Source organism: Vigna radiata, chromosome 8 (assembly GCF_000741045.1).
Source record: "Vigna radiata var. radiata cultivar VC1973A chromosome 8, Vradiata_ver6, whole genome shotgun sequence".
Taxonomy (NCBI): Eukaryota; Viridiplantae; Streptophyta; class Magnoliopsida; order Fabales; family Fabaceae; genus Vigna; species Vigna radiata.
In genome coordinates this window covers 32,731,940-32,759,845 of record NC_028358.1, presented here as the reverse complement: position 1 = coordinate 32,759,845, position 27,906 = coordinate 32,731,940, and the positions used below count along the sequence as shown (strand labels likewise).

Below are 27,906 nucleotides of genomic sequence, written 5' to 3'. Positions count from 1 at the left end.
TAAGGGTTTGGGGGTTTCGTTTTTTTTTTTTAGTTTTGAGAATGAAAATTATTTAAATATCCTTTACCTTAAAACTTAGAATCCATGATAAATGAGGATATTTTTGTCTATTATAATCCGGTACACATTGTTAAAACGTACCAACTGAAAAACAGGCGTACGCGTGTTAACAAACCCCTATATATATATATTGGAAATATTTAATATAATTTAAAAAATACATAAATTATCTACTTATACTCATACTTTACGAACTGTTAATTTTATGATAAATGTTATTTATGGTTGATTTTTTTTAAATGTATTACATTTATTTTTAGCTTAACAAGATTTATTGTTATTTACTATTTTATTTTTAATAAGTGTTATTATTATTTATCCTCTTGTACTTAATAAAAACAAAGTATTTCTAAGAGGAAAAAAGACAATAAACATAACAACTTATATAAAAGTCTTTTTGGTTATTCTATTTGATTTTAGAAATATTGGGGTTTATAAAGTGAAAGATCAATGATTCGATTTATATGACTATTCTCTTTAAGGATAACGTTCTGCACTTCTTAGGTCAAACTCTTTCTATTGTTTTCTTCATTCGTAATTTTATTCTATATTGTTATTGTTTGTTTAATTTGATCTATCTTCTTTTATTCATATCTTCGTGTTCTTCGTCATCCTCTTCTTCTTCTTATTATTATTTATTTATTTTAATTTTTTCTAAGATTTTTAGAGACAAAAGATTATTTACTCTATTCATCGTTATTTCTTTTATTACAAAGTAGATAATATCATATCATATGTATGTCGTTTAAGTCACTTCATTCATAGTTATTTTTTATTATTATAAAAAGTAGATAATATTATATAATTATATGTCATGATATGTTTAAGTCCCTTTGATGTAAGTGAATTTTTTTCCTACTACCAACAACAATTTAAATTTTTGACTCCCTAAAACATGTTATTTTCTATTATATCTCAAATTATTGATATTTCTATTATATTAAGTGATGCTTTAACATCTCCTACTTCAAAAACCTGTTTTTGAAAAAGATATTTTTATGTTATTAACATATTTTGAGTGTTTTGCACGATAATAATAAAATGTTTTTTTATATTAAAATTGTTATTTAGTTACGAGAAACACTTAAACTATAAAAAAAAGGAGTTTATCTAGATATTTTTGTGAAAAAATTAATTTCAAATAACTATTTTTTTATTAAATTCATGAATTTGAATAATCTTGTTTATGACATGAAATTTAAAGAAATTGTTTTATTTAATATCATGCTTATTATGTTCGAAGTTTAAAAATTTATCTTTTGATGTTTTTCTTGTGTGTCTTCCTATTGAGGACAACGTTATTTTTTTTTTAAAGAATGTTCCAAATTCTTAGTCTAATTCAAAATTTGAGATATTACTATGGGGTGTTGCCTTTGAGTTTTTATTAGAAGGTTACCATGTCACTAATCCGAAGTTAAAGTATCTTTTTAACTCAAATGATTTATTTATAGATTATGGAGCTAACATCTGTGTGTCTGTGTCAAAGTATAGAAAATGAGAGCATGACATATGTTTTATGAGAGGGTTTAGAAATTATTTACAAATTATAGTTGTCCTCTAGAAATTATCATTTTTTAAACAAAGTAATTATTTTTTGAATTTAGAAAAATATCTTATAAGTACACTAGTGTAGAAAGAGTTTTAGACGTCGGTTATTTTGGACTTTTAACGTTACATTTGGAACCAATGTCTATGTGGGTGATGTTAATGAGACGTCAGCCAGGATATAACCGACGTTTATATAGACGTCGGGTGTGTATATCACAGACGTCTACATAGATGTCGGTCCTAATTACAATAGACGTTTGTACAAACGTCTGACATGTCCAGACGCGACGTCTATAGGCCGTGAAATGTTTTGTCTACTGTAACTCAATGGACGTCGGTTTGTTCATTGACAGACGTCGGTTTGTCTACTTGGCACTAACCGACGTCTACTGGGTATTTTTTTTTAAATAATTTATTTTTGCAATAAAACCACACTTGAAAACAGAAAATTGTCCGAGAACAATTTTTTATAATATATTATTGCGTTTCAGCTAAAAAAATTCCAAGACCAGAACTATGAAATTATAAACTTAAAGTAAACCTAAGTAATGTTCAACAACAAATATAAGTCTTCCTAGTTCCAGTTTTGCAGAAGATAAGTTATCCACTCTTGCCTTAACTGCTTTATTGTGTCTTCGGGTATAGGAGATAAACTCTTGAAGCGCTGCACAATTAAGAAAGATTCATTATGGTTTGATATATGTTCATAGATAAATTTGATTTTTGATGCTTTGAAGGTAAGCATGATTACCTCATTCCAATCATCTGTAATGCCAACTCGAATAATTGTCTTAATCCAAGACATCACATAGTAGCCACATTCTCATGAATCTATTACATTAAAATGACAAACTAAATATAGTCAAGAATTAAGATAATTGAATAACATAGTAAATGAATTAAAACTATAAATGCACCCAACCTTTGTATACAAGACTTGATTTAGCTGATCTCGAGATTTACCCATTACTCTATTTACATTAAAACACAAACTGATATTAATATAAGTATCAAAACATAAAAAATTAAGGTCAACAAGAATTTCAAAGTCATTTTTGGCGAAGAACTTACCTTTGAAGCATGTTTCTCAAGTCATTTTTCATCTTCTTTTGCAGCGAACATAAGAATACAATTGTACATTGTTTGGGAATGAGGACCAACAGTTGCTAGTGAACCCTGTTTGGAACATCATAAATAGTAGAGCCGTCAAAATGGGTCACAACCCGCGAGTCAACCCGGCCCACCACGGGTTTGAGCCGGGTTGGGTTTGAAAAAATTGATTTTTTTTATGCGGGTCATATTTCAACCCGGCTCATGCGGGTTGAACCCGTGGGGGGCTGGGTTGGCCCGCCAACCCACTTATCAAATTTTATTTTTTGAATTTTTTATTTTATTTATGAAACTTATGGCTTATAAGAAACTTATTTGTATGTTTTTTGTGTTTATTTTTGGATGACTTTTGGATTATATTGTACTTTTTATTATTATTTTGAATTGTCTTCAGTTTAACATCATTTTTTGGGAGTGAAATTTGTTTAAATTTGAATATAGAAAGTTTGTAATTTTTTTATTTTAAAAAAATTATAATTAAATGGGCTAGTGAGCCAACCCATTTACCCACCAACCCGTGGTGGGTCGAGACAGGTTCAGATTTTTTTGACTCGCTAATAAATGAGCCGAGCTGGGTTGGCTCACTAAGTGACCAACCCGTGGTGGGTCGGGTCGGGTCGAGCCAGGTTACCCATTTTGAGAGCTCTAATAAATAGTTAGTAAACTAATTAAGTAAACTTTAATTAACTTTTACATAAAACAACACATACCCATCAATGTATGGCACAAGACGTACGTCTCTGTTTGACTCAGCCATCCATGTTTGCAAATAATTTTGTTTGCTTTCAACTGTGTTACCATAACGTTGAATGGTCTGGGGTTCAACAAATCTGTAAATGGAAGACCGACCTTGGTCTACAATGACTGTATCCATGTACCTATAATAACAAAGTTAAGTTGTTAGAAACTAGTAATCTAAATAAAACTATTATGGTAAACAAAATTAACTATCTTACATGCACCATGGTTGAATTATGGAAATATTCAACATCTTGCCTATCGCAATGATCTCGGATACATCATTCAATGTGATATATACTGGCATATGGGCGGGGAGACCAAATACTCTAAAATCCCAATATATTTGTATTGATCCTTTGTTGAACCGTGGAGACCAAAAATGCATATTCACAAAAGTCAATAAAATCCATACACAAAAGCCAATAACATGCATACACAAAAGCCAATAACATCCATATAAATTAAGTTTTCAACAAAGAACCTAACCTTTTTAGCAGATTAAACTAGCAATGGAGGGAAAGAAGGAGTGCGCACCCAAAAACAGTCAAAAACGCAGGCCAAAAACAGTCAAAAACGCAGGCCAAAAACGGTCAAAAGTGTAGCCGAACAAGACGCTAGAAACTACAACCAAACGCAACGAAATTTAATTTTAATCGGTTCAAATGAAAGATTTTTCATCACATGCTAATTTAATCGGAGTAAAACTAAATTTAAATGGTCCAAGATAGAGAAAACGAACCTCGAAATGAATGCCGCAGCGGAGAAAAGCTTGAGGAAGAAGACGATGAATAGTGGTAACTGCTCGCGGGTTCGCGTTCTGTAGTTTAAGGTCTTATAGACGTCGGTTCTTAACACGCCCGACATCTATAATGTTATAGATGTCGGTGCGCTCACTAATTTGACGTCTTTATGATTTAAAAATTAATAGGCGCAAATTTTAGACGTCAGTTACTTGTGCAACTGAACGTCTAATTGAACTATTTACCTACCTGTTAGTCCTATAGACGTCAGTTAGGTTGTGACCGACGTCTATAGGCGGAAAAATAATTACAGTTCACCTAACTGTCAGGCTATAGACATCAGTTCGGAGGGGGCACCAACGTCTATATGGCGGAACAATAATGACATTTACCTACCTGTCAGGTTATAGACGTCTGTGTAGAGGTATCCGATGTGTATATGGCAACTATAGACATCGGCGTAGAGGTATGCGATGTTTATATGACAACTATTCACCTACTTGGCAAACCTGTAGACGTCTGTATGGAGTGGCCCGATGTTTATAGGCCTGACTTATTTACGAACTTGCTATCGATCATCAATTTACGTCAGGGGACTTTCTAACTGACATCTAAGAGGTGACGTTAAACAACGTTTTTTCACTAGTGGTACTTCTTTATTAGTCCAACAAGGTTATAAAGTTGCTTTCGAGTGTAATAGGATTATTATTTTTAAACATGGTTTTTTTGTTAGTAAAGGATATATTTATGATGGTTTGTTCAAGTTAAGTGTTATACTTTTATCTTTTAATAAAATATTTAATAGTTCTTCTTTGATTATTAAAAATTTTGAAAGTTGTGATATATGTTCAAGCAAAATAACTAAGAAGGCCTTTCTATACATATATGAAAAAAAAAAAAACTAATTTACTTGAATTGAAATGATTAAAAAGGTTTATTTATATATTATTAAAAAAAAAATGTACAAAAGCTTTGAAATTTTGTCTACAAAATTTTATGAGATATTTGGTAAGAGACCATTCAAAATATATAAATCTAAGGTAGAAAATCAACTAAAGCATATAGGTACATGCCTACATCTAATAGTATTAGATGATCTAAAATTCAACTTAGCTTTTACCTAATTCAAGTTACATACATAATAAATGAGAGATCATTTCATCAATTATAAGCAAATTAAATCATTTAACATATGAAAGAACACTTATATAAAACAATGAGTACATAAGTTCACATAACTATATCCAATCTCAAGACAAGAAAATTCAACAACTCATGTTGATTCTCTTGATCCTAGAAACTCTACCCTTTTCCATGTCTCTCTAATCTAAGAGATATTATAAATAAAAGTGGAAGAAAAGTCCTATAACGAAGTCTAAAAATCTGGATATGAAACTAGATATCTAAAAAAATGGGTTTGCTCTTAATTTTTATAGTTTCTGTCTCGATTGCAGCTCCAATAGTCATGAAGAATTTCTTCAAAGGTTAGACCCTCTTCACGATGTCGAGTTTATAAAATTTTCTTCATGGAAGAGTTTCCTCCATAGTTAAACTCCAAAACTTGATGCTTCAATTTACTTGGAAAGTAAGTTTTAAAATACAACATAAAATGTTATTTCGATGCATTTCCATGTATTTATATATTTCTGATGCATTCCTTATATGGTAATTTTAAGTAATGTCTTGATCCTGGACTACTGTGTCTTTAACAAGTTATCCAACTAGGTTGCAGAGGACAGACAGACATGTAAAGATGGAAAGAGATACATCGAACAAACTTAATTTCAATAAGTTGCTATCGGTGTGACAGTGAGAAGAATCTGTATCGTGTTTGTTCATATGCCACTCAAGTTACTCAGTGGACAAAGCCTTCGATCTGATAAAAGATTTCACTGCACATTCATTTCATTAATTACACCAATCACTACCGAAAATGATTCTCCAATAATTATATATACACAGTCCAACAAATCTCTTCCACGTAAAATTTAGGTTTTCACGACATTCACCCAACAAGAAGGTTCAAGAACGGATCCATTTTCATTTTAACTTTTCTTCTGATTTTTAAACTGCAATTTTCATTTTTTCATTATTCTATAAAAATAAAAATAAGGTTTTTTTTTTTCTTCATTTGAGAATAAAACTAAAAATAAGGATATGAAAATTTTAAAAGATGAACTAGAACGATTTTATAAAAAACTAAAGACGTACAAAGCTGAGATATCTTGGTTAATCAACTTAGCTTTACGAAAATTGATTCTTCTACTTCTTATATGTTTTGTCAAAAAATAACAAACTATATTTTTTTCCATGTCGATTTTCAAATGCTATTAACTTATGATTAAAGTTAAAGCTAACGTTTAGGTGGGAAATACCATTAACTTGTGTTAGTTATACAGCAATTAAACCCTGTACATTTTCAAACTCCAAAGGATGAAAATCAAAGGAATCATTTAAAGCCTACGTGGTTGATTGCTCTTTTTCAAATCATAAACAATATTGTATAAAATTTTCAATGTCATTTGAATGGATGGAAGATAGCCAGATCGATGTGATAGCACGATGTAAAAGCCACGCCATAAAAAACAACATCTTCTAACTAAACTAAGAAAATACGATTAAATTCACACTCATATATGTTTTGTAAATATAAATATAAAACATGGATTTTTTTATGGATCGTACAAGGAAAATGAAGATAGGATTTCAGAAATTAAAAGGTTGTAAATATTAATACAAATACTTTAGAAGAGGTTGCGTGATTTTTTTTACAGGCAAATTGATGTCATACGTATAACGAATTCAAGTTGTTTTTCTAATTTAAATTAATTTTATAAATAATTTAAATTTATTTATTTCTTTCTATCGGACTTAGGCGGATTCCTTTTTAACGGAAAAATGTGTATTTTGTTCTCAACATCTCTACATTTTTTTGTTCTCAATTTTTACTATTACTATAATTTTGAATAAATAAAACAGAGGTATATCATTCATAACAATGAAAAACATTCATTTTTTTTTACTAAATATTTGTTATAGCTTTTTGAGTAAAAAAGTTAACCTCCTAAACTTTATATTTTTAAAATAGACATCCCAACTTTTTTTTTATCTTAATTGTTACTTTAGCTCAATACGTTGAATTTTATTTTATTTTTCTAATTGATTCTAAAATGTTATGTTTTGGAAAAGAAGCCTAAATTTTATTCTAATTGATCATTAAAGTTTTTTATTTTTTATGAAATATATTTTAGTAAAAAGAATAAAAATTCATAAGCATTTAATGTAAAAATACTATTTATAAAAAATTGAAAAGTTCAACGTAGGATAATATTAAATTTCTTAAGTATTTATTTATAAAAACAGTAAACTTTAACGATCAATTACATTAAAAGTAAAAAATCAATAGATTTTTTTGAAATAAGATAAAATTTGATTCTACAGAGACAAAACTAAAATTTACCATCTTGCAGGAAGAAAATAAATAAAGTTGATGGGGCTAAATATTTTGATTCGGCTATGTATTAATGGGCCCGACAAAGATGGCAGGAATGATGCACAAACTTGATGGACCCAAAATCAAGGCCATTTCTTTCTGTATTCCCAATTTTTCTTTGTGCACCTCTACAATTTTCAATATCCCATTTTATCTCTGCAAAATTTTTAGAAAAATGTACTGCAAGCCCCCAATAAAATGTGGTTACAAGTTTGTGAACCCGACGTCTTGGATTAGTCCCATCAACACAGTAGAAGAAAGGGAAAGGTGGGAGAGAAAAAATAAATAGGATATTTTATGTCAAAAAGAGTAGAGGGGGTATTTTAAAAGTTACGGGTGCAGGAAGAAAAAATAAAGGGTAGGAAGAAATGGCCCAAAATTAATCGTGTTAAAATAAGGGCTTTAATTGGGCCAGCCCAAACGGAAAAGATAACAGAACTAGGGTTTTTTAAAAAGGGTAGGGTTAAATTCTAACCTTCTTCTCCTCCGTAGCGGTGTCGTCGAGCTGACAATATCAGTTGCTCCAGTAGCCGGCGCTAAACAAAAATGGCGGACAAGGCAGTGACCATCCGAACCAGAAAATTCATGACAAACAGGCTTCTCTCCAGAAAACAATTCGTAAGTTTTTTTTTTCTTTTTTTTTTCAGTTCAATTTTACATTTTTCTATAACAAATATACATTCTGAAAACATTTTTTTTAGTGGTGACCCCATTAGGTTGTATCAGAATATTTGAAATAGGTAGAAGGTTTTCAGTAGAAGATTTCATCAGAATAATATAAATTGAATTTAATCAAATAGGTAGATGAGTTGTGTCAATGTGAAATCTTCTATTTGTGATACGTTTTGAACATCATGATCCCTAATAGCAGAGAATCCTACGGATTTATAGGTGATGCTTTTTGTTATGTGATTCAGGTTGTTGATGTCCTTCACCCAGGGAGGGCCAACGTTTCCAAGGTATTGTCTTTTAATAAGCTTCTTTTTTCCTTAAGTAGCCAGATGTTAAATTTTTTCAACTGTTTGTTTAAATTTGTGTTAGCTCGTGTCTTGCTTTGTTTAATGTGTTGTGTTTGGCGTAAAGGCTGAGTTGAAGGAGAAATTGGCAAGAATGTACGAAGTGAAGGACCCCAACACTGTATTTGTCTTCAAGTTCCGAACTCACTTTGGTGGTGGCAAGTCCACTGGATTTGGTTTGATCTATGATTCAGTTGACAATGCGAAGAAGTATGAGCCTAAGTACAGGCTTATCAGGGTCAGTTAACTGAATCTTTCTGCCTTTGCTGTAATTTTTTCCGTTTGTGACTATTATTTTGTTAGTTCATCTTTTTATAAATTATGTATCTACCGATTTCCATTACCATTGTTTCTATTTTAACTTTCCTTATGAGTTGTTTCATTTTTTGTTTGGAGGGCGGTGGGGGTTTATAGTCAGTTTAAACTTGTAACAGCCGGTGACAAAATGTGTTATTGAAGGGTTTTAGGGAATATGATTTTGTAAAAGAGGTTAGTCCTGAAGAAATTATAAAATGTTCTTTAGTTGGGTTGGATGAGACGGCTGTAAACTGATATGATTTTGTGGTTTGGTCAGATTTTATTATGGGTGTTACTAGTATATATATATATATATATATATATTTCAAACTGCGGGTGTTTTTTCTGTTCTGTATTTGCAAAATCTACTGCTGGTATGCTTTTATTGGAGTCGTTTGTATTTTTTGACTATTGCTTTTGTTCTTTGTGATCTCTAACATTTTATTTTCCCTTCGTTCTGTAATTTATGTTGGGTTCTTTTTGTTTGATCAAAATCTAAAATCTCCTTTTTTTCAGAATGGACTTGATACCAAGGTAGAGAAATCAAGGAAGCAGATGAAGGAGAGAAAGAATAGAGCCAAGAAGATTCGTGGTGTAAAGAAGGTAATACAATTGTGTGTTGTTGACTACTGTTTATCTGTTTTATCATTTTTGTTTTATAAAAGAATAACCCATTTCTTTTCTGCAGACGAAGGCTTCCGATGCTGCCAAGGCTGGAAAAAAGAAATGAGTTTTCAAACACTGTGATTTTAAGGTTCTATTGCTTTTGATATTTTCTTATGGTTATTTTATTTTCTAGTAGTTTCCTAGAATGAGATATTTTGCTGTAATTGTTGATCCTACGTTAATCGATGTTCTGTTACAACTTGAGATCGAGTACTTGCATGATCAATTTTGAGAATTCAGTGGAATACATTATTTTCAAATATTTAGTTGTGATAATGATTTCCATGTTGGTTGATTTGGGAATTCTTACAAAACGATTTTAAATGCCTCAATGAAATCATTAGTTAGTGTGACTGTTAGTTGTCAACCTACAGAAATATTTGAAATTGAACTGGTTCTCGAGAGTAACTATATGTTGTACTATTGAAAATGTTCTATGCATGTATTGGTAATTGGCATCGAATAGGACTACTGCCTATTGCATTCGCAATATCAACAAGTTCTTCCGATTTTTTGTATTTGGTGAAATGTTCTGGTTATTAACTGTATGGTCGACGTCTGGCTTAATTAAAAAATATATGACTACAGATTCTTCGATTCATTTTGTAACAATTCTGGTGCTGTGATTGTTATGATTTATTTATTTTTTTGGTTTCAGCCTTCTACCAACCCTAAACAAATTAAGATTTGATTCAACATTATATATCAAGTTAATCTTAGGCCCTGTAAGAAAACCCACTACAATAAATGAGTGAAAACGGGTAATCCAAATCATTGGAGCTATTTCCTTCTCGAATTTTGGTTTATATACGCGTGAATAAGTGATCTGGCTTGGTGAGGTAAGTAATGGAAACTGAAGAATTTAGTTTGTTCGTTGTTATTGAGGTAAATGTATATTAAGAACTTAATATATCTTTTGCTTGATCCCCAAATATGTCCTGATAAAGCGATGGATACGATACTTAAAAGCTCGGTAATACGATGCATGCTCTTGTACTAACATCCGTGTTAGAATGAAGATTTAGGTTGTGTTTGAAGTAGAGGATGAATATGGGAGTGTGGAAAGGAGGGAAAAAAGTAGGTGAAAGTGAAGTATTTTGAGTTAAGAAAAAGATGAAGAAAAATGTGACGAAAATTTGTAAATAATTTAATTCATGTTAATTCTAGAACAGTTGTTAATCTATCTTATTCGGCATTATATTTTATTTCGAACAGTTGTGGATGTAGGGATGAGTGAGTTTTTTTTTTTTTTTTTTTTTTTTTTTTTTTTTTTATCAAAATGGTTTACTTTTGTGTGAAAATTACATAAATGCACAGGTATGAAAAAGTATTATAAACTTTAGATAAGTTGTAACTAGAGAGGATGACATATTGAAAATATGAATTTAATATGTTTTAGTGGATAAAAAAAAATTTCACTATAGAGTTTAACTATGGAGAAAACTCACTAGTGAAATCTTATAAATTGAATTTTTTTTCTACCTCGGTTTTTGGTTAAGGAGGTTTTAATGAGATTTGCAATTAGTTTACAAAACATGAGAAAAGAATAAATAGACTTAGAAAGTAACTGTATAACATTAACATTCTCATATATAATCAATTCTTATAAAAGATGGTCTTAAAGCCTACAAAACAAAAAACGTGAAAAGAGAAATGAGTAGTTCTCAACTTCATCTTCCCTAACACCATGTTCAGTATTAACTTCCTTATGAACCTCCATTAAGGACTTGTGATAAATGTTCGTCAAAAGGCTTGTCATGAGATGAATATCATATATAAAGGTTGCCTGTCGTAGAGCTTTACTAAAGCCATCCACACCTCTTTGTTCAGGTCAATGTTCCTCCGATGAATGGGTCACCTCAGCCAAACCCAATATGCATATTAGTTATCAAAACCGAGTACATATAAAAGAAATCACCAGGATACCCCTCGTGACAATGACAAACATTGTCTACCTACCCTACTCGATCCAGAGACGCGACATAATCTAGATAGGCACTGTCAAAGCTACGAACCATGAAAGACCACATCTAATTTGAGAAATACTCACACACACACACTACTATTAATTCACTCGTACCCAACACAAAGCTAAAGATCCTTCAACACCTCTTTCGACCAAGAGGTGGTAGCATTACTAGAACTACCAGAAGAAACAACTGAAAATTCCCCCACACCACTTAAGTGGGCATCATCGACAACACACTGAAATTAAAGGAAGACAAAGACGAGGACATACATGATGCTATCATGAAAGCAACTTTGAACTCTTCGACATCATGATATTTAACAACTTTTTGACAATAGAACATTTAACAACTTTTTGACAATAAGACATGTGTCACCATTTCATTCATTTGTTTAAATTTATTTTGAAAAAATATTTGAAACCAATCAGAAACTACCATATATACATTGTCAAAAAGTTGTTAAAAAAACTTTTTTCTATCAGAACAAACAAAAGTTGTCCCCTTTGTGTCCCACAAGCCTATTTTTAGGAAGGAAAAAATTCTTTTAATAATTTTTTGACAACGCATATGTGATAACTTGTGATTGATCCGTTTCAAATGTTTTTTTAAACATAACTTTAAATAGACCAATAAAATGATAACACGTGTCCTGTTGTAAAAAAAACGTTAAAAAAAGTTGTCAAAATATCAGCATCCAATATTATGAGATTTGTGCCCCATCACTTCTCAACCGTCAGATCCTTTTGAATCCAAGGGTTTTAAGAAGTTACTACCTTAGTTGCTGATGAAACATCCTATTAACTTCAAGTTAGGCCCGTCCACTTTGGCATAATTATTAGACTCTTCATTCATCTTCCTGTCTTTAATGTTGTGTTCATTTGAGTGGATATTACTATTCATATTGATTTGAGAAGACGGATTTGCGAAACCATTCATGTTTGCTTTGAGGAATTTGGGAGCAATTAAAAGCAATGATTTGTGAGATTAATGTTTCTTTTTCATTTGCACTGATGTCAGATTTGATGGATATACGTGTAAAAAACCCTCTTTACCCTCATAGAAAATACATGCATAAAGAGTTTCAAAAACATGAATACGTCCTGGAAATGAGCTCAAGGTTTACATGACAACATCCATGGTGGTGGAGATCTGTTGGAGGTTTACTTGAAGATGGAGGACGTAACCGATTCCAGAGTCAGGTGAAATCGCTTCCACCAAACTCATACACCACCATGTAATCGATTACACTAGAAGAAGCAACCGATTCTAACACGCTATAACTAATTATAGGACATTTTTCATTGATTAGTACAACATGCAAACCATCAAGAAGCTTGTAATGGTCTTTCATGACACTTCAACCCTATGTTTTTTGTGTTGTAGTTGTTACATCGTTGAAGGGTGGTGCAAGGGGATCCATTGAAGTTGTGAACCGTGGTGGTGGTGCTGAGTTTCGATCTGGTCGTGGGATTCTGAAAGGCAAAAAATAATCTAGCAGCAACTAGATGGGTAGAAAATGTTATCATAGCTTAAACAAAAGTATATAAATGTATACAAAAGAAAATTAAATAATTCAACTATGTGATGAGAATTTTTTGATATCAAGTATTGTTTAGCCTGAATCAATCAGGGTAGAAAATGTTAACATAGCTTAAGCAAAAGTATATAAATTTATATAGAAGAAAATTAAATAATTCAACTATGTCATGAGAATTTTTTTATTACAAATATTGTTTAGCTTTAGTCATAGTCATTCTAATATTATAATAATGCCTTGCTCTAGATGAAGAGATATCTTATAATAATTGGAGTAAGTGACAAAAATCATGTTGCATAACCATACAAGTCATCTCAGTCATCACTAAAAAAAATAATTATATCACTATTGTCTAAATTATATTCTTAAAAAAAAAAATATTTTTTTCATTAAAAACATTACAATTTTAATATAAATTTATTTTATTTTAAATAAAAATTTATTTTATTTTTTTAAAATAATTGATTTTTTCTCCTTCATATAATATTTTTTATCAATAAATATCATTCTATATTACTTTTATTATCAAATATATTTTGATAATCTTCATTTTCTATTAATTAAAACATTTTTTATATGTCACATCGATCAAATCTTACAATAATTTTCATAAACTTTATTTCTAAATTCACTATCATTCATCTTCAAATCTCTTTAAAAAAATAACACTCAATTTACTCTCAAATCAATCTACTTATTCTTTTTCAAATTCATTCTTCTAAGTGAGCACACATGGCATGAGAGCGTATTTCACCGTTCACGAAGAATGGTGAGGATGAATTTCAAAAATTTGTGATGTTCATTTTAACTAATATGAAAGGAAGGGAGAGCGATGAATTCCGGGATGCACTATTTTTTTTATCACATGCTGAAATGCTTGGATTTAACAAGAGTTGTATGAAAATGTCAAGTTTAGCCCTCTACTAATTTTGTAATGATCATGCAAATGTCATGTATAACGTGTAATCTATTCTAAATTTCATGTGACCAATTCCATTACATTTTATATTGTGAAGAAAATCCGGAATCGATTCCAGCACCCTTGTATTCGATTTCATTGTCCACATATTTGGTTCCACGTTAAAACGTATTCGATTCCAATTGTGTGCAATCGAATCCAGCTGCCATCTTATTTGATTCCTTTCCCTTATGGCAAAGTACTCTTTCTGCATTCATCTTATTATTAAATCTCTTTAAATTTATTCATTTCTTTTCTTTTAAGTCTACAGTAAAACTACATTACTATAGCAATAGGACCTAAGATACCTAGCATGCCAAGATAAAAGATTTTTCTTGCATAATCTATCAATACTCTCAACTAAGACGTCTGAGTCTAGGCGGCCGGTGAACATAGACCGAGGACAGTTCCCATTAAAACTGCACGGAAGAAGCAAATGCATACACCTAAGATAATGTTATCTCACAGCTGTGTGGATTAATGTATGGAACTACTGTCCAAAAGTTTTAATATAAAGGATGCAACCAGCAACATGCACACTATGTCAAAGCCTCATTTCCTTTTTTCTACCTACACATATTAATGTTAAATACTTATATATTACCCATTCTTAATATGTTTATAAATAGTTATATGGCATATTGTTATTATGTTTATAAATAATTATATTAATTTTATAAATAGTTATTGTCGGACAACCAAAATCAGTAAGTAAATAATTAAAGTAAAACCGTGATTGTAGGTGATTGAATTTTGATTGGGCCTAAATTAAAATTTTACTCCAAAATTCAAAATCAAAACTATAAATACAAGTCAAATAAGAGATAAACACTCTCATTAATTATGTATTTATTATAACACTCAGATTACTGATTGAATAATTATTGACTTTAGAAGAAATTGGAGAGGACTTAGATGCCTCCACCCTATACCAGAAAGTTATATTAATTATTGTTATTGTTTTAGAAATTATTAGTGTACGTATTGTTATAATTTCGGTTACTATTGCATATACTATTCATCCTTCAATAATGTGAAATCATGTCTACGAAGCAAGATACCAGTGCACAGGAATATATTTATCTCGTGGTATGAAGCAAACACAACCACAGAAAGTGTTATCAAAATTCGTACATATGCTTAATTGTTCTATCCTTCATTTAAAATAAAAATTTAGTTTAATAATCTCTCCATTCTGTTTAAACTATATGAAACCCAAAATTTCTTGGTTTTGAAAAAAAATTCAAAAGCCAATAGAAATTCCTCTAATTTTAATAACTTTTGTTGAAACGCAATAGCACCAAAATCGTGATTATTTAACATGACTTCTAATTATTATTTTTAAATATAAGATATCATTATTTTATATGATGATTTCACGTCATCACGAGGCACGATTTTTCTAGTATAAGTAGTCCTCTCTCTGAACATGAATTACCTAATAAAGTTTGTAATTTTGATTCAAACCTATCCATTTATATATAATTTTCATACAAGACTGCACAATTTTCTTATAAAACCCGATGATAATGGGTGTGAATATAGATAATAATGAGTGTGAAGGATGATAATGGATCTAAATGGATAATACTGATCTATCTAAAAAGAGTTGTTCCATTACTTGTCTTGTTTACTGGTTATATAAAACAAATACTATCCCATATATTTATATTTTATTTTTTAATATTTTAGATAAAATTATTTAAATACAATTATTAAAATATATACGTAAACGAAAAATAATTAATCTGTTTCTACTCCCGTACAGTCAGACACAAAATTTTCCAAAACAGAAGAAAAACTTTATTCAGATATGAACAGATAATAAAATAATTCCAATAAATTTTGAAATATAAGTTAAAATAAATTACTCAATAAAATATTAATTTAAATAAGATTTTTTAAAATATAAATTTAAATGAGTTACTTAAAATATAAATTTTAAAATATTAATCTTTTATAAAATAACTTCAATTTCATAAGTTTTTAGAAAGAAACAAATATCAACTAAAAGTCCCTAATCATTATTAACAAATAATGAATATTTTATATGTATCATCAATATATACATATCAGTAGATAATTAAATAGCGATACATATTATTAATAATATTCAAGAATACATTGTATAATCAAGAAAAACTAATAATTATTTTTCACAATTGGGAGTGGTTTTAAAAGTGAAGTATATCTATACAGAATAAAAAAACAGAGAGTTGATTTTTGATCTCGATTAAAAACCAAGGAAAAAAGGAGTAAGTTTCTCTTTTGGTTCACTAATGACCGAAGTAATAAACAAAAGAAAAAGTTTTGATTCGCACTACAATCGAAGTATAAAATGTTTATGGCATCGGTTTAATAATGAACCGAGGTCATACATAGTTAGTAGATAATAAATAAAATAAAATAGACATCTTTTAAATTGGTTATGACACTGATTTTGTGACAAACTGAAGTTGTAGATCACTTACGACATCGATTCAGTGGCCAATTGAAGCAAAAAGTCCTATCCAAACAAGTTGGTAGGTAAAATGTTAGTCTGAAACAGAAATGTCAGGACTTATGGTACCAAATGTAACATCTCAATTTTTTTTAGATGTCACGGTGCAATTATTTTTTTGTCAAACCTTACTATAAAACATTTAATTCAAATGCGCATTCAAATCATAAGTATAAACATTGTTTGAAAATCTTATAATATCACTTTTACATAAAAATACCAAATCGAAATACTTTAAAATAATAGAAAATAAATAATAAATCCCCGAACATAACGTCCCAACCCTCGTCGGCTACTCAGATCTGATCTTTTCTGCAAACTATCTACTCCTTACAAGTACAATCATTGTAGGTGAAAACCACAACCACAACTTTCAAAGTGAACAAACAGAATTATCATATTACAAAATATACAATAATCATGACTGAAACAGTTAAAACATCAATCTATAAAGAAGAATGTCAATGTCTATGACTTCGATTCTACATATAATCATGGCCAATAGTCTTATCCAGACATATTAGCAATTGAAACATTGAAATGTCAATCTGCAAAGGAAAATGTCAATGCGTATGACCTTAACTTTACATATAATCAAAGCCAAATTCAGTTTCACATAATCCTATGACAACGTTCTTAGAATAATTAAGACCATAAAAACAATATATTGCTTCGTATTTGGTTTAATCGATACTTATACCTTCGCAAAAATTTCAAAAATACAATCCTTTGATTTCTAAAAAACTGAAACATAATATTCCCGTTAATATATATGTTTTTTACTAGTGATATCTATTCCATAACAAATTTCATCCATAAATATATAGGAATTCAAGTTTATTTTTATTCCCTATATGCATCCAAAGTAAATAAAGATATTTTATCTGATACTATATTAATATTTAGTTTACCAATAATATGAAATTTTCTTAACATTTTTATGTATCACCTTTATATTTCAATTATTGAAATCAGGTATATCGGTCTGTTCATATAGTTTATCTATAAATATTCATAGAAAAAAAAAATTAGTTTTCCGGAAGAAATATAACATGTTATTTCAAATATTGAAATCATTCACGAGGTATATCAGTCTGTTCATATAATTTATCTATAAATATTCGCAGAAAAAAAATTGTTTTTCTTCCGCATAAATATCTTATATATAGCATTTGGTAGTGGATTTTTCTTTTTTTCATGATTCATATGAAATATAATTAATTCCTTATAATTATAAACACAAAAAAGAATATAATACCTTATAATTAAGTTCCTATATTTGAGTAACTCCAGTTTCATTATTGAAAAATATTCTACAGACATGTTGGTGTCAAATATGGGAAGAATAATCTTTAATCTATAATAAGTCATTCGTTGGCGTCACTTGAGTAACAATGAACTTCACAGTAGTAAATAGTCTTCAATTAAGTAGTAATTAATCCTAATGTAAATATTCAGATTGACAACAAAGGCTAAAACATTTGAAAAGAATTTGAAGAGTCTGCTTTAGAAAATGATATTTTGACACCACTTTTTGACATTATTTTGACACTGCACACGTGTTAAAATGTGATTGGACGATTTCAAATTAAAAAAAGCTGAGGTAAGACTATATTTGGAAGAGAAAAACTAAAGTTTTTTTTTTTAATTTGAAATCGTCCAATCACATTTTGACACATGTGCAGTGTCAAAAAATTGATGTCAAAAATATCATTTTCCTAACTTTTTATATACCATTGAAAAAACTTTAAATTAAGCGACAAAACAAAGAACACCAAATTCCTTCTTGCTTTATTCATGTCAAACGAGGCTCACATACACCCCATGGTTCGCACGCATGCAATTGAAATATTATATTTGCCTTTTCAAATATTTAAATGCAACATTTTTTAAGTGGATCATGTGTATATATATATATATGAACCGTAAACACAAGCTCTACACATTTCCAAGGGAATAGGTCTAGTTTCTCTGCGATTCAGTCTCAATTTTTCTTGACATCTTTTTCATCTGATCCTAATACCATATGAAGGGTGTTGCTACTGCTTCTAATGGTAAAATAATTCATAATTATAACTTCTTGTAGTTAGTTTTCCTTTGTGCAGTTTTGTCCCTCTTCCGTTAATGTTAAGTGTTTTCAATTAAGTAACGTTAATTTGTCGCACACTATGCATTAAATTTGTCCCATAATGTGTGTTCTTATGACACTTGATTATGTAATTGGCGTTATATTCTCTACTGACATATGTTGTTGCAGAGGATAAAGAAAACATGTTCCTCACATTAGCAGTTGAAGAAGCATATAAAGCGGTTGAAACTGGCGATGGTTACCCATACGGCGCAGTTATTGTTCGAAATGATGAAATAGTTGCAAGCTGTCATAACATGGTTGGAAAAAACACTGATCCCACTGCTCATGCTGAGATTACTGCTATAAGAGAGGTTTAGTTAACAATTGTTATATTTTCCGTCTTCAATTTCACTGTTAAAAGAGCATCATATATATATATGCATCTAGAATATGTATTTTGCTGCTTCATTTCTGAAACCATATTAGCTTTTCTACTTAGAAATATAAGGTTTGCTTGCCGTAAAGAAAGTAGAAGGGAGGGATAGATGGGTTCAGTTAATAAAATCTAACATTTGCCCATTAGAGAAAATATATTACTTTTTCTACTTATTATCTTGGATATAATTAACCCATTTTGGATCTTATGATATCATGTGAAGGCTTGTCGAAAGCTGAATAAAGTTGAACTTGCTGACTGTGAAATTTATGCTTCTTGTGAGCCTTGTCCAATGTGCTATGGTGCAATTCTTTTTTCAAAATTCAAGGTGACCTCGCCACACTACTCATATTTTCCCTTCACGAAATGTTTATATAGTTTGTATGAAATTGGTCACAATACTCATTCTGCTGACACTGGTACAGAAAGTGGTTTATGGAGCTAGAGCAGAAGCTGCTGTGGCTGTTGGGCTTGAGAGTAACGTTGCTGATGCACTGCAGGACAGTAGCTTTTATGAGAAGGTGAAGATGGAGATCAAAAAGGCTGAAGGTAGTGTCGCTGTAATGGCGGAACAAGTATTTGAGAATACCAAAGACCAGATTGTTATGCCCTCAGTTGCTTAATCATCTCATCAAGTGTGAACGCAAGTTTCAGTTTGTTCAATAAAACTTGTTCAAGTAACAAGGGTGGAGTTAAAGTTCAATAAAACATCAGTTTCTTACTATAACCATGTTCAAGAAAACTTGTAATAGGTGTTAAGTTATTAAGTTTTCTTTTTGGTAAGTTTCTCTCACGTACTCATAAAGTTCCTTGTATATAGGATTGAAATAGTCTTAGGTAGTACGTTGTTATTTTACATGCCTATTTTAGTGCACTGCAGTATGGCATGTTCAGTTTGACAGTTATTGTAAAAGCTTATATAAGCTATCTCTCTTTATTGAATAAAACATTCTCTCATTGCATCAGTTTGTGCCTTACATATCCTGAGTCTTAACAATTGCTGTGAAAGAACCACAAAACATCCAAGTGTGAGAGTAGAGTACGTGTAAAAGGATGTCTATAGAGAAGTTCATGCAACCGGTCATACCAAGGTTTGATGGCCATTATGACTTTTGGTCCTTGACGATGGAGAACTTCTTACGAAAAAAAGAATTGTGGCAGCTCATAGAAGAGGGCATACCAGTGCTTGAAGCCACATCCACTGAGGAACAACGTAAGAGTGTGGCTGAGGCCAATCTAAGGGATCTAAAGGTAAAGAATTACCTATTCCAAGCTATTGATCGGGAGATTTTGGAAACCATATTAGACAAAAGTACGTCGCAGGAAATCTGGCATTCAACGCAGAAGAAATATCAAGGCTCAATGAGAGTGAAACGTGCTCAGCTTCCAGCACTACAACGTGAGTCTGAACTTTTAAGTATGAAAGAAGGGGAGAAAGGGGATGCATACCTAGGACACACTCACAGTATAGTTAACAAAATGAAATTAAACGGAGAGAAAGTGGATTCTAGCACGGTAGTTAGCAAGATACTCCAATCGCTAACCGCAAAATTCAACTACGTGGTGTGTTCCATTGAGGAGTCTAACGACTTAAGCACTCTCAGTATTGATGAACTTCATGGCAGTTTGCTTGTCCATGAATAAAGAATGCAAAGTCTTTAACTAGAGGAACAAGTATTGAAAATAACTCATGATGACCGATCTGGAACAGGCCGTGGTCGTGGATACAACCATGGGAGAGGTCGAGGACGACAACCATTAAATTGAGCACTCATTGAATGCTTTCACTGTCACAAGCTCGGCCATTTTCAGTATCAGTGTCCCGAGTCTGAAAAAAAGGTTGGTTTTTGGATGAGCTATTACTAGCAACATATATGAGGAGATGCCACAATCTATCGAGGAGGAAGACTGGTTTTTGGATTCTGGCTGCAGCAATCACATGACCGGAAACAAGCATTGGTTTATAGAAGTGAGAGAAGAGGAATTTAGTTGGTATGTTAAACTCGGAAACAACACAACAATGGTCGTCATTGTGTGCACATTCGAGATCAAAAGAGAAGCAAGCTTGATGACAAAAGCCACCCGTGTATTCTGTTGGGTGTAAGTGATGAATCTAAAGCATAGAAACTATTTGATCCTGTTACGAAGCGTGTAATCGTGAGTAGAGACGTGGTGTTTGAAGAAGATAAAAGCAGGAATTGGAATGAAAACACAGAAAGAAGCAAAAATGCAGTTCTAGATTGGAAAATGAAGCAGCCACAGTAGACCTAGTGAATGAAAATGCAAGAAATGAAGCAGTCACAATAGACCTAGTAAATAAAAGTGCAGAGCCGACATCACATGAAATATCAACTAGTGATAACGAAGTACACAGACCAGCTTCCAATTCTATACACATTCATTCCTCAACAAAAGTTTTGGCTCCAAGATCACGAAGACGACTAGTGTGGCTGTCTGATTACGAAACCACTTTTTTAGTAGAAGAGAAAAATTTACTAGCACTGGTGATCATGTACAAATCAACAATGGAGAGAGCTATGGATGTAGAGATGAAGGCAATAAAAAGGAATCATACATGGGAACTTGTGAATCCGCCAGAGGGGGTAACACCCATTGGTGTCAAGTGGATTTTTAAGACCAAGTTTAATGAAAGTGGCCACATAGAGAAGTATAAGGCTAGACTAGTGGCCAAAGGCTATGCTCAACGATTTGGAAAGGCAGAGTTTGATATGACTGACTTAGGCAAAATGAGACACTTCCTTGGAATCGAAGTTATACAAAGAAACACAACAATCTTCAATTGTCAAAGACAATATGCTCATGATGTATTAACACGATTCAACATGACTGAAAGCAACTCGATGCGAAATCCAATTGTACCAGGCACAATACTCCAATGATATTGAAGGTGTTGCAGTCGACACTACTAAATTCAAACAAGTCGTTGGGAGCCTCATGTATCTAGCAGTGACCCAACCAGATTTAATGTTTGGAGTAAGTTTAATTAGTCGATACATGGCAAATCCAAAAGAGTCATATTGGGCTGCAACAAAACAAATATTAAGATATTTCAAAGGAACCCTCGAATATGGTATATTCTATCAAAAGAAAACAAAGACTGGTCTCATGGCTTATAATGACAATAACTATGCAGGTGACTTAGATGATAGAAGAAGTACATCTGGAGCCGTTTTTTTTTAATTGGAAATGGAGTAGTTTCGTGGATGTCAAACAAGCTGCCTGTGGTAAGCCTATCTACCACCGAGGCTGAATACATTGTTGCAGCATCTTGTGCCTACCAACGTATTTGGATCCATAGAATTTTAGAGCACCTTGGTTCAATAGAAAAGGAAGCAACTGAAATTTTATGTGACAACAGCTCTACCATTCAATTATCCAAAAATCCTGTCTTCCACGGAAGGAGCAAGCATATAGCAGTAAGATTTCATTTTCTAAGAGACTTGGTTAATGATCAAGTAGTTCTATTAACGTACTGTTGTTCCAATGAGCAAGTAGCTGACATAATAACTAAAGCATTGAAGCTTGATCAAATTGAAAAAATCCGACACATGCTTAGAGTTACAATAGTTATTGAAATAAGCTAAATGCATCCATTTAGCTTAAGTACTCATAAAGTTCCTTGTTTATAGGATTGAAATAGTCTTAGGTAGTTACGTTGTTATTTTATAGGAAAAAGTTCTTTTAACAATACTTTTTTAACAACTTTTTGACAACACATACGTGACAGCTTGTGATTGGTGCATTTTAAACATTTTTTAAAACATAAATTCAAATAGATCATTAAAGTGATGACACATGTACCGTTGTAAAAAATGTTGTCAAAAAGTGTTGTCAAAATATCATGATCCTATTTTATATGCCTATTTTAGTACACTGCAGTATGGCACGTTCAGTTTGACAATTATTGTAAAGACTTATATAAGCTATCTCTGTTTATTGAATAAAACATTCACTCATTGCATCAATTTGTGCCTTATATATCCTGAGTCTTAACAATAGGCATTTGGTTTCTTCAAGTTATGCCACTAATCTAAAAGAAAAAACATTCAAACAAGTGTGGTAAATGATAAGAGTGTAAAGAAATAACTATAAACAAATGAGAAAAGCTGCGTAAATTACTAAAACGAAGATGTTAAGAATAAATAATTTTGGATAAAAGTTTAAACACCTACACCCATTTGAGATCGTTTTCATAGTAGACACAAGTATTTAACATTCTTTTAATATTATTCTTCTTACTTTTTTATTTTTTCTTGTAAAAATATAAAAATTTATCATTTTTATGACTTGTTAATGTTTATAAAATAATATAAATATATACATATAAATATATAAATATATATATATATATATATATATATATATATATATATATCACTATATTATTATTTTTTTTTAATAAAAAATAAAAAATAATATATTAAATGAGCTTAGAAATGCGTCAAAAATATATTTTTATAAGCTTTTGTTTAGAAGATGTACGTCCCCTCTTCACACCAGTTTCCCTTGTAAAGCACATATACAACCAACAACATTTCATAATCACCCCCATTTTATATTTCTATTTTAAGCAAATCACTTTTGATCATGACATGAATTTGGCATGCCTAAGTTACTCTTTTCAATTCAAGGTCACTTTTAAAAACACACACAATAGAAAATTATCACAATATTTAATTATATAAAAGTAATACTATTGTTTCTGTCGGTAATTATCGACAAAAAAATTTGTTGGTAAATTCATTGGTAATGCATGTTTCATTTGCTGATGAAAAAATCTGTTAGTAAAAAGAGTAACAAAATTTTCGTCCAAATTTTGCATCCAACATCTCTTCATCTCCATTTCTTTTAAAAAACGCGAAGTTCCTTATTTTCTTCATTTTCTCATGGTCACAACACCTACAATCTTCATTTTCATCTCAAAAAATAAATCGTCAAATCTTCTCTAATGGCCATAGCCTGCGACACCTTCAGCCACAAACAACAATGCGGATCGAAGCTATACCCGACACTGACAACTTTAACATTAACACTCAGCGGAGATTGCAAGTGGGTAATGCACCACGCATTCACTAGAGAGCTTCTATCGCGCCATTAACACAAATGCTCGCACCAAGATCCATGCACTTCACTACCGTTCCAGTAGCATCCATCAACATCTCCACCAATGAAACCTGTTTGCACATTGTAAACCAACAGCTCCACCGTCACTCGTGTTCCTGAAACTTATTCACATTATCAAACTAAAAGTTCAAAAATCAATGAATGAAAGGGATAGGCACAATTGATTTTATTGGCCTGAAAATGTATAAAAAAATGGAAACCCTAAAGCAAAGGAGAAGAAGGAGAGATGAGCAAGAAGAAGAAGCGAAACACGGTATTTACTGACGGATTTTGCCTTCGGTAATTATTGACTAACTTTTCTGTTTGTAATTATCGATAGATTTATTGATGAATTTTTTTGTCCATAATTACCGACGTTAAAATCTGTCAATAAAATTTACCGACAACATTTTTATTGACAGATTTTTTACTATCGATAATTTTAATTTATCGACAGATTTTATGCATTACTAGTGGTAGATTTTGACAGTTGGTAATATCAATTTTTCTTATTGATGATACTGACACTAACCGACATGTGGTACTTACATTAACTTGAAATTGATACTGTCATGTGACACAATGTTAACTTGACACATGAACAATTTTTTAAAATTAAAAATTTTAATTAAAAAAATAGAAAAACCTGGAACTGACACGTGATTATTCATATTCCGTTAACAATTTAGATGACACCATAAAAAATGACCAAATTAAATATAATTGACAAAAATAGAGATCACATTGAATATTTAAAAAAAATAAGTCCCACATTAAACAAAATCAACAAAATTAAGAACCAAATTTTTTTTAAGTCTTCTAAACACTGTAATTTAAATTTAATTAATCGTTTTCATTAAATTTTCTAAGATCATACATTATTTATACTTTAATCTAAAAAATTATTATTATAAAATATTTATCTGAAATAAAAGATTACCAAAGAATAAGAATAGAATATTCGTGTTCTCGTAAGTAATAAACACGCGTTCTCTCGGGAAAATAAAACTCAATAAATATTTAAATAAGAACAAAGTAAGTTCTACACGCGTCAAATATTATTAAAAAGCCCCAATTTTAAATATTTTAAGTTCTGGCGTAAGTAGACTACAAATATATTACAGTAATAGAAACAAGTCATTTATGAACTATGCATTTCCAAGCGAAAATCTAGGTCTAGTTTCTCTGCGTTTCTCTTCTTCTATGCGATTTTTACGATCGCTCTCAATTTTTCTTGTCATCTTTCTCATCTAATCCTTATACGTGATGGAGGATGTTGCTACTGCTTCTAATGGTAAAATCATTGATAATTATAACTTCTTGTACTTCTGTTTCACTTGTTAATTAAATTTTGTCCCTCTTCCGTCAATGCTAGTTTGTTCAATTATGTAATGTTAAATTGTCACGTACACACTATATGGAGGCAAAACATATCGTGATTTGATCATTTTATTTCGTTAAATCTGTCCCATGATGTGAAACACTTGATTATGTAATTGGAGCTAACACTGTCTTCTTATAACATGCTGCTGCAGAGGAGAGAGAAAACAAGTTCCTAACATTAGCAATTGAAGAAGCATATAAAGCAGTTGAAAGTGGCGATGGTCGTCCATTCGGCGCGGTTATTGTTCGAGATGATGAAATAATTGCAAGCTGTCATAACATGGTTGTAAGAAACACTGATCCCAGTGCTCATGCTGAGATTACTGCTATAAGAGAGGTTTAGTTAACAATTGTTATATTTTCCGTCTTCAATTTCACTGTTAAAAGAGCATCATATATGCATCTAGAATATGTATTTTGCTGCTTCATTTCTGAAACCATATTAGCTTTTCTACTTAGAAATATATTGTTTGCACAAAATATATTACTTTGTCTACTTATTATGTTCGATATAATTAACGCATTTTGGATCTTATGATATGATGTGAAGGCCTGTCGAAAGCTGAATCAAGTTCAACTTTCTGACTGTGAAATTTATGCTTCTTGTGAGCCTTGTCCAATGTGCTATGGTGCAATTCTTTTTTCCAAATTCAAGGTGACCTCGCCACACTACTCACAGTTATGCAAATGTTTATATAGTTTGTATGAAATTGGTGACAATACTCATTCTGCTCACTCTGGTACAGAGAGTGGTGTATGCAGCTAGAGCAGAAGCTGCTATAGCTCTTGGAGTTGGGAGTAACAGTGCTGATGCAATGAAGCACAGTAGCTTTTATGAGAAGGTGAAGATGGAGATCAAAAAGGCTGAAGGTAGTGTTGCTGTAATTGCGGAACAAGTATTTGAGAATACCAAAGACAAGTTTGTTACGCCCTCAGTTGCTTAATCATGTCATCAAGTATGAACGCAAGTTACAGTTGTTCAATAAAACTTTAATTACAGTTACTATATTCATGTTCAAGTTACAATGGTGAGTTAAAGTTCAATAAAACTTCAGTTTCTTACTATAACCGTATGCAAGAAAACTTGTGATAGACATTTGGTTTCTTCAAGTTATGCCACTAGTCCAAAAGAAAAAGAATTCAAACAAGTGTGGTAAATGATAGGAGTGTAAAGAAAATAATATAAATAGATGAGAAATTATGTGTAAATTACTAAAACGAAGTTGTAAAGAATAGATATTTTTCCTCTTCTACACCAGTTTCCTTTGTAAAGCAAAGCAAAAACACAACCAACAACATTTTAAAATCTCCTCATTTTATATTTCCATTTTAAGCAAATCTTTTTCGATCATGACACGAATTCGCCATGCCTAAGTTACTCTTTTCAATTCAAAGGTCAATTTTAAAAACACACACAATTGAAAATTAGTACAATCTTTAATTATATTGTTTTCGTTTTGATAAAAAGAATTAATATAAATTGAATTAAATATACTTAAATTCACGAGAGACATAAAATATAATTAAAATATAAATAATAAAATAAATTTAAATTGTTTAAAATTACAAACAAAGAGAAATAAATTATATATATATATATATATATATATATATTTATTTTTATTTTTTTTAAATAATTGGACCAAGTATAATCTCTCATTGCTTTTGTTTTGTTGAATGTCCTTAAATTTTTTAAGAAGTGAAAACAATCACGTTAGTTTTTTTTTTTTTTTTGGTTTGCATCCCTTGTTTACGGAAACTAGTTGCTTAGTTCACCTAATTATTTGTTTCCAGAATTTTCTGCTTGTTTTTACATTACATAACTTCCGATCTTCTGTTTGCAGGAGTTAATGCCATCTATTCAATAATATTTGACTCAACATAGAAAATAAATAAAAAAAAAGTCCATTTTTTGTTATATAATAAAAGAGAAAAAAAACTAACCTATCAATATCAGTCCAGTACTGAAATTTAAGAGTAATATATATATATATATATATATATATATATATATATATATATATATATATATATATATATATATATATATATATATATTATCAGCCAGTATATTCATTATGTTTTTCATTTCCAGTGTTTTTTTTATTTAACTTGAATTACAAATGTATCGCTTTTTTCTTAATTTTGTTCCTATTTCTAAATATTTGTGTGAAAAAAACTAAAACTAACTTTTTTTATTTAGTTTGTCTGTTTCCTGTAGAAGTATGTAAAAGCCGTAATAAATAGAAAACAGAA

At 30.8% G+C, this 27,906-nt stretch overlaps 4 protein-coding genes across 5 annotated transcripts; all 4 read left to right on the top strand.

The window, feature by feature from the left end:
• The first annotated feature begins 8,150 nt into the window (after positions 1-8,150).
• Positions 8,151-9,947, top strand: LOC106771131 (40S ribosomal protein S24-1). The gene is made up of 5 exons (XM_014657041.2): positions 8,151-8,310; positions 8,610-8,651; positions 8,776-8,946; positions 9,522-9,608; positions 9,694-9,947. Exons 1-5 carry the CDS (start codon positions 8,239-8,241, stop codon positions 9,733-9,735), a joined length of 414 nt encoding a protein of 137 aa, XP_014512527.1. The 5' UTR covers positions 8,151-8,238; the 3' UTR covers positions 9,736-9,947.
• Positions 9,948-18,593: 8,646 nt separating this feature from the next.
• LOC106771531 (tRNA-specific adenosine deaminase-like) lies at positions 18,594-20,099 on the top strand. The gene is made up of 4 exons (XM_014657527.2): positions 18,594-18,690; positions 18,894-19,078; positions 19,367-19,471; positions 19,569-20,099. The coding sequence occupies exons 1-4, from the start codon at positions 18,663-18,665 to the stop codon at positions 19,764-19,766; spliced, it is 516 nt and encodes a 171-aa protein (XP_014513013.1). The 5' UTR covers positions 18,594-18,662; the 3' UTR covers positions 19,767-20,099.
• A 97-nt stretch (positions 20,100-20,196) lies between these two features.
• On the top strand, positions 20,197-20,787 carry LOC106770552. The gene has a single exon (XM_014656355.1). The coding sequence runs from the start codon at positions 20,197-20,199 to the stop codon at positions 20,785-20,787; it is 591 nt and encodes a 196-aa protein (XP_014511841.1).
• Positions 20,788-25,413: 4,626 nt separating this feature from the next.
• On the top strand, positions 25,414-26,718 carry LOC106772482 (guanine deaminase). 2 transcript variants are annotated; one of them, XM_022785216.1, is made up of 4 exons: positions 25,414-25,561; positions 25,803-25,936; positions 26,201-26,305; positions 26,397-26,718. In XM_022785216.1, the coding sequence occupies exons 1-4, from the start codon at positions 25,534-25,536 to the stop codon at positions 26,592-26,594; spliced, it is 465 nt and encodes a 154-aa protein (XP_022640937.1). In that variant the 5' UTR covers positions 25,414-25,533; the 3' UTR covers positions 26,595-26,718. The 2 variants fall into 2 exon arrangements, with proteins under 2 accessions (XP_022640937.1, XP_014514388.1); XM_014658902.2 differs by having other exon boundaries at positions 25,803-25,987.
• Positions 26,719-27,906: the final 1,188 nt, after the last annotated feature.

Bases quoted from the DNA above. Each gene is read 5' to 3' on its own strand.
- LOC106770552 (XM_014656355.1), top strand. From the start codon at position 20,197: ATGTCTATAGAGAAGTTCATGCAACCGGTCATACCAAGGTTTGATGGC.
- LOC106771531 (XM_014657527.2), top strand. From the start codon at position 18,663: ATGAAGGGTGTTGCTACTGCTTCTAATG. The intron at 18,691-18,893 runs GTAAAATAATTC...ATGTTGTTGCAG, and splicing joins TGTTGCTACTGCTTCTAATG to AGGATAAAGAAAACATGTTC. The intron at 19,472-19,568 runs GTGACCTCGCCA...ACACTGGTACAG, and splicing joins TTCTTTTTTCAAAATTCAAG to AAAGTGGTTTATGGAGCTAG.
- LOC106772482 (XM_014658902.2), top strand. From the start codon at position 25,534: ATGGAGGATGTTGCTACTGCTTCTAATG. The intron at 25,562-25,802 runs GTAAAATCATTG...ATGCTGCTGCAG, and splicing joins TGTTGCTACTGCTTCTAATG to AGGAGAGAGAAAACAAGTTC. The intron at 26,306-26,396 runs GTGACCTCGCCA...ACTCTGGTACAG, and splicing joins TTCTTTTTTCCAAATTCAAG to AGAGTGGTGTATGCAGCTAG.
- LOC106771131 (XM_014657041.2), top strand. From the start codon at position 8,239: ATGGCGGACAAGGCAGTGACCATCCGAACCAGAAAATTCATGACAAAC. The intron at 8,947-9,521 runs GTCAGTTAACTG...CCTTTTTTTCAG, and splicing joins CTAAGTACAGGCTTATCAGG to AATGGACTTGATACCAAGGT. The intron at 9,609-9,693 runs GTAATACAATTG...TCTTTTCTGCAG, and splicing joins AGATTCGTGGTGTAAAGAAG to ACGAAGGCTTCCGATGCTGC.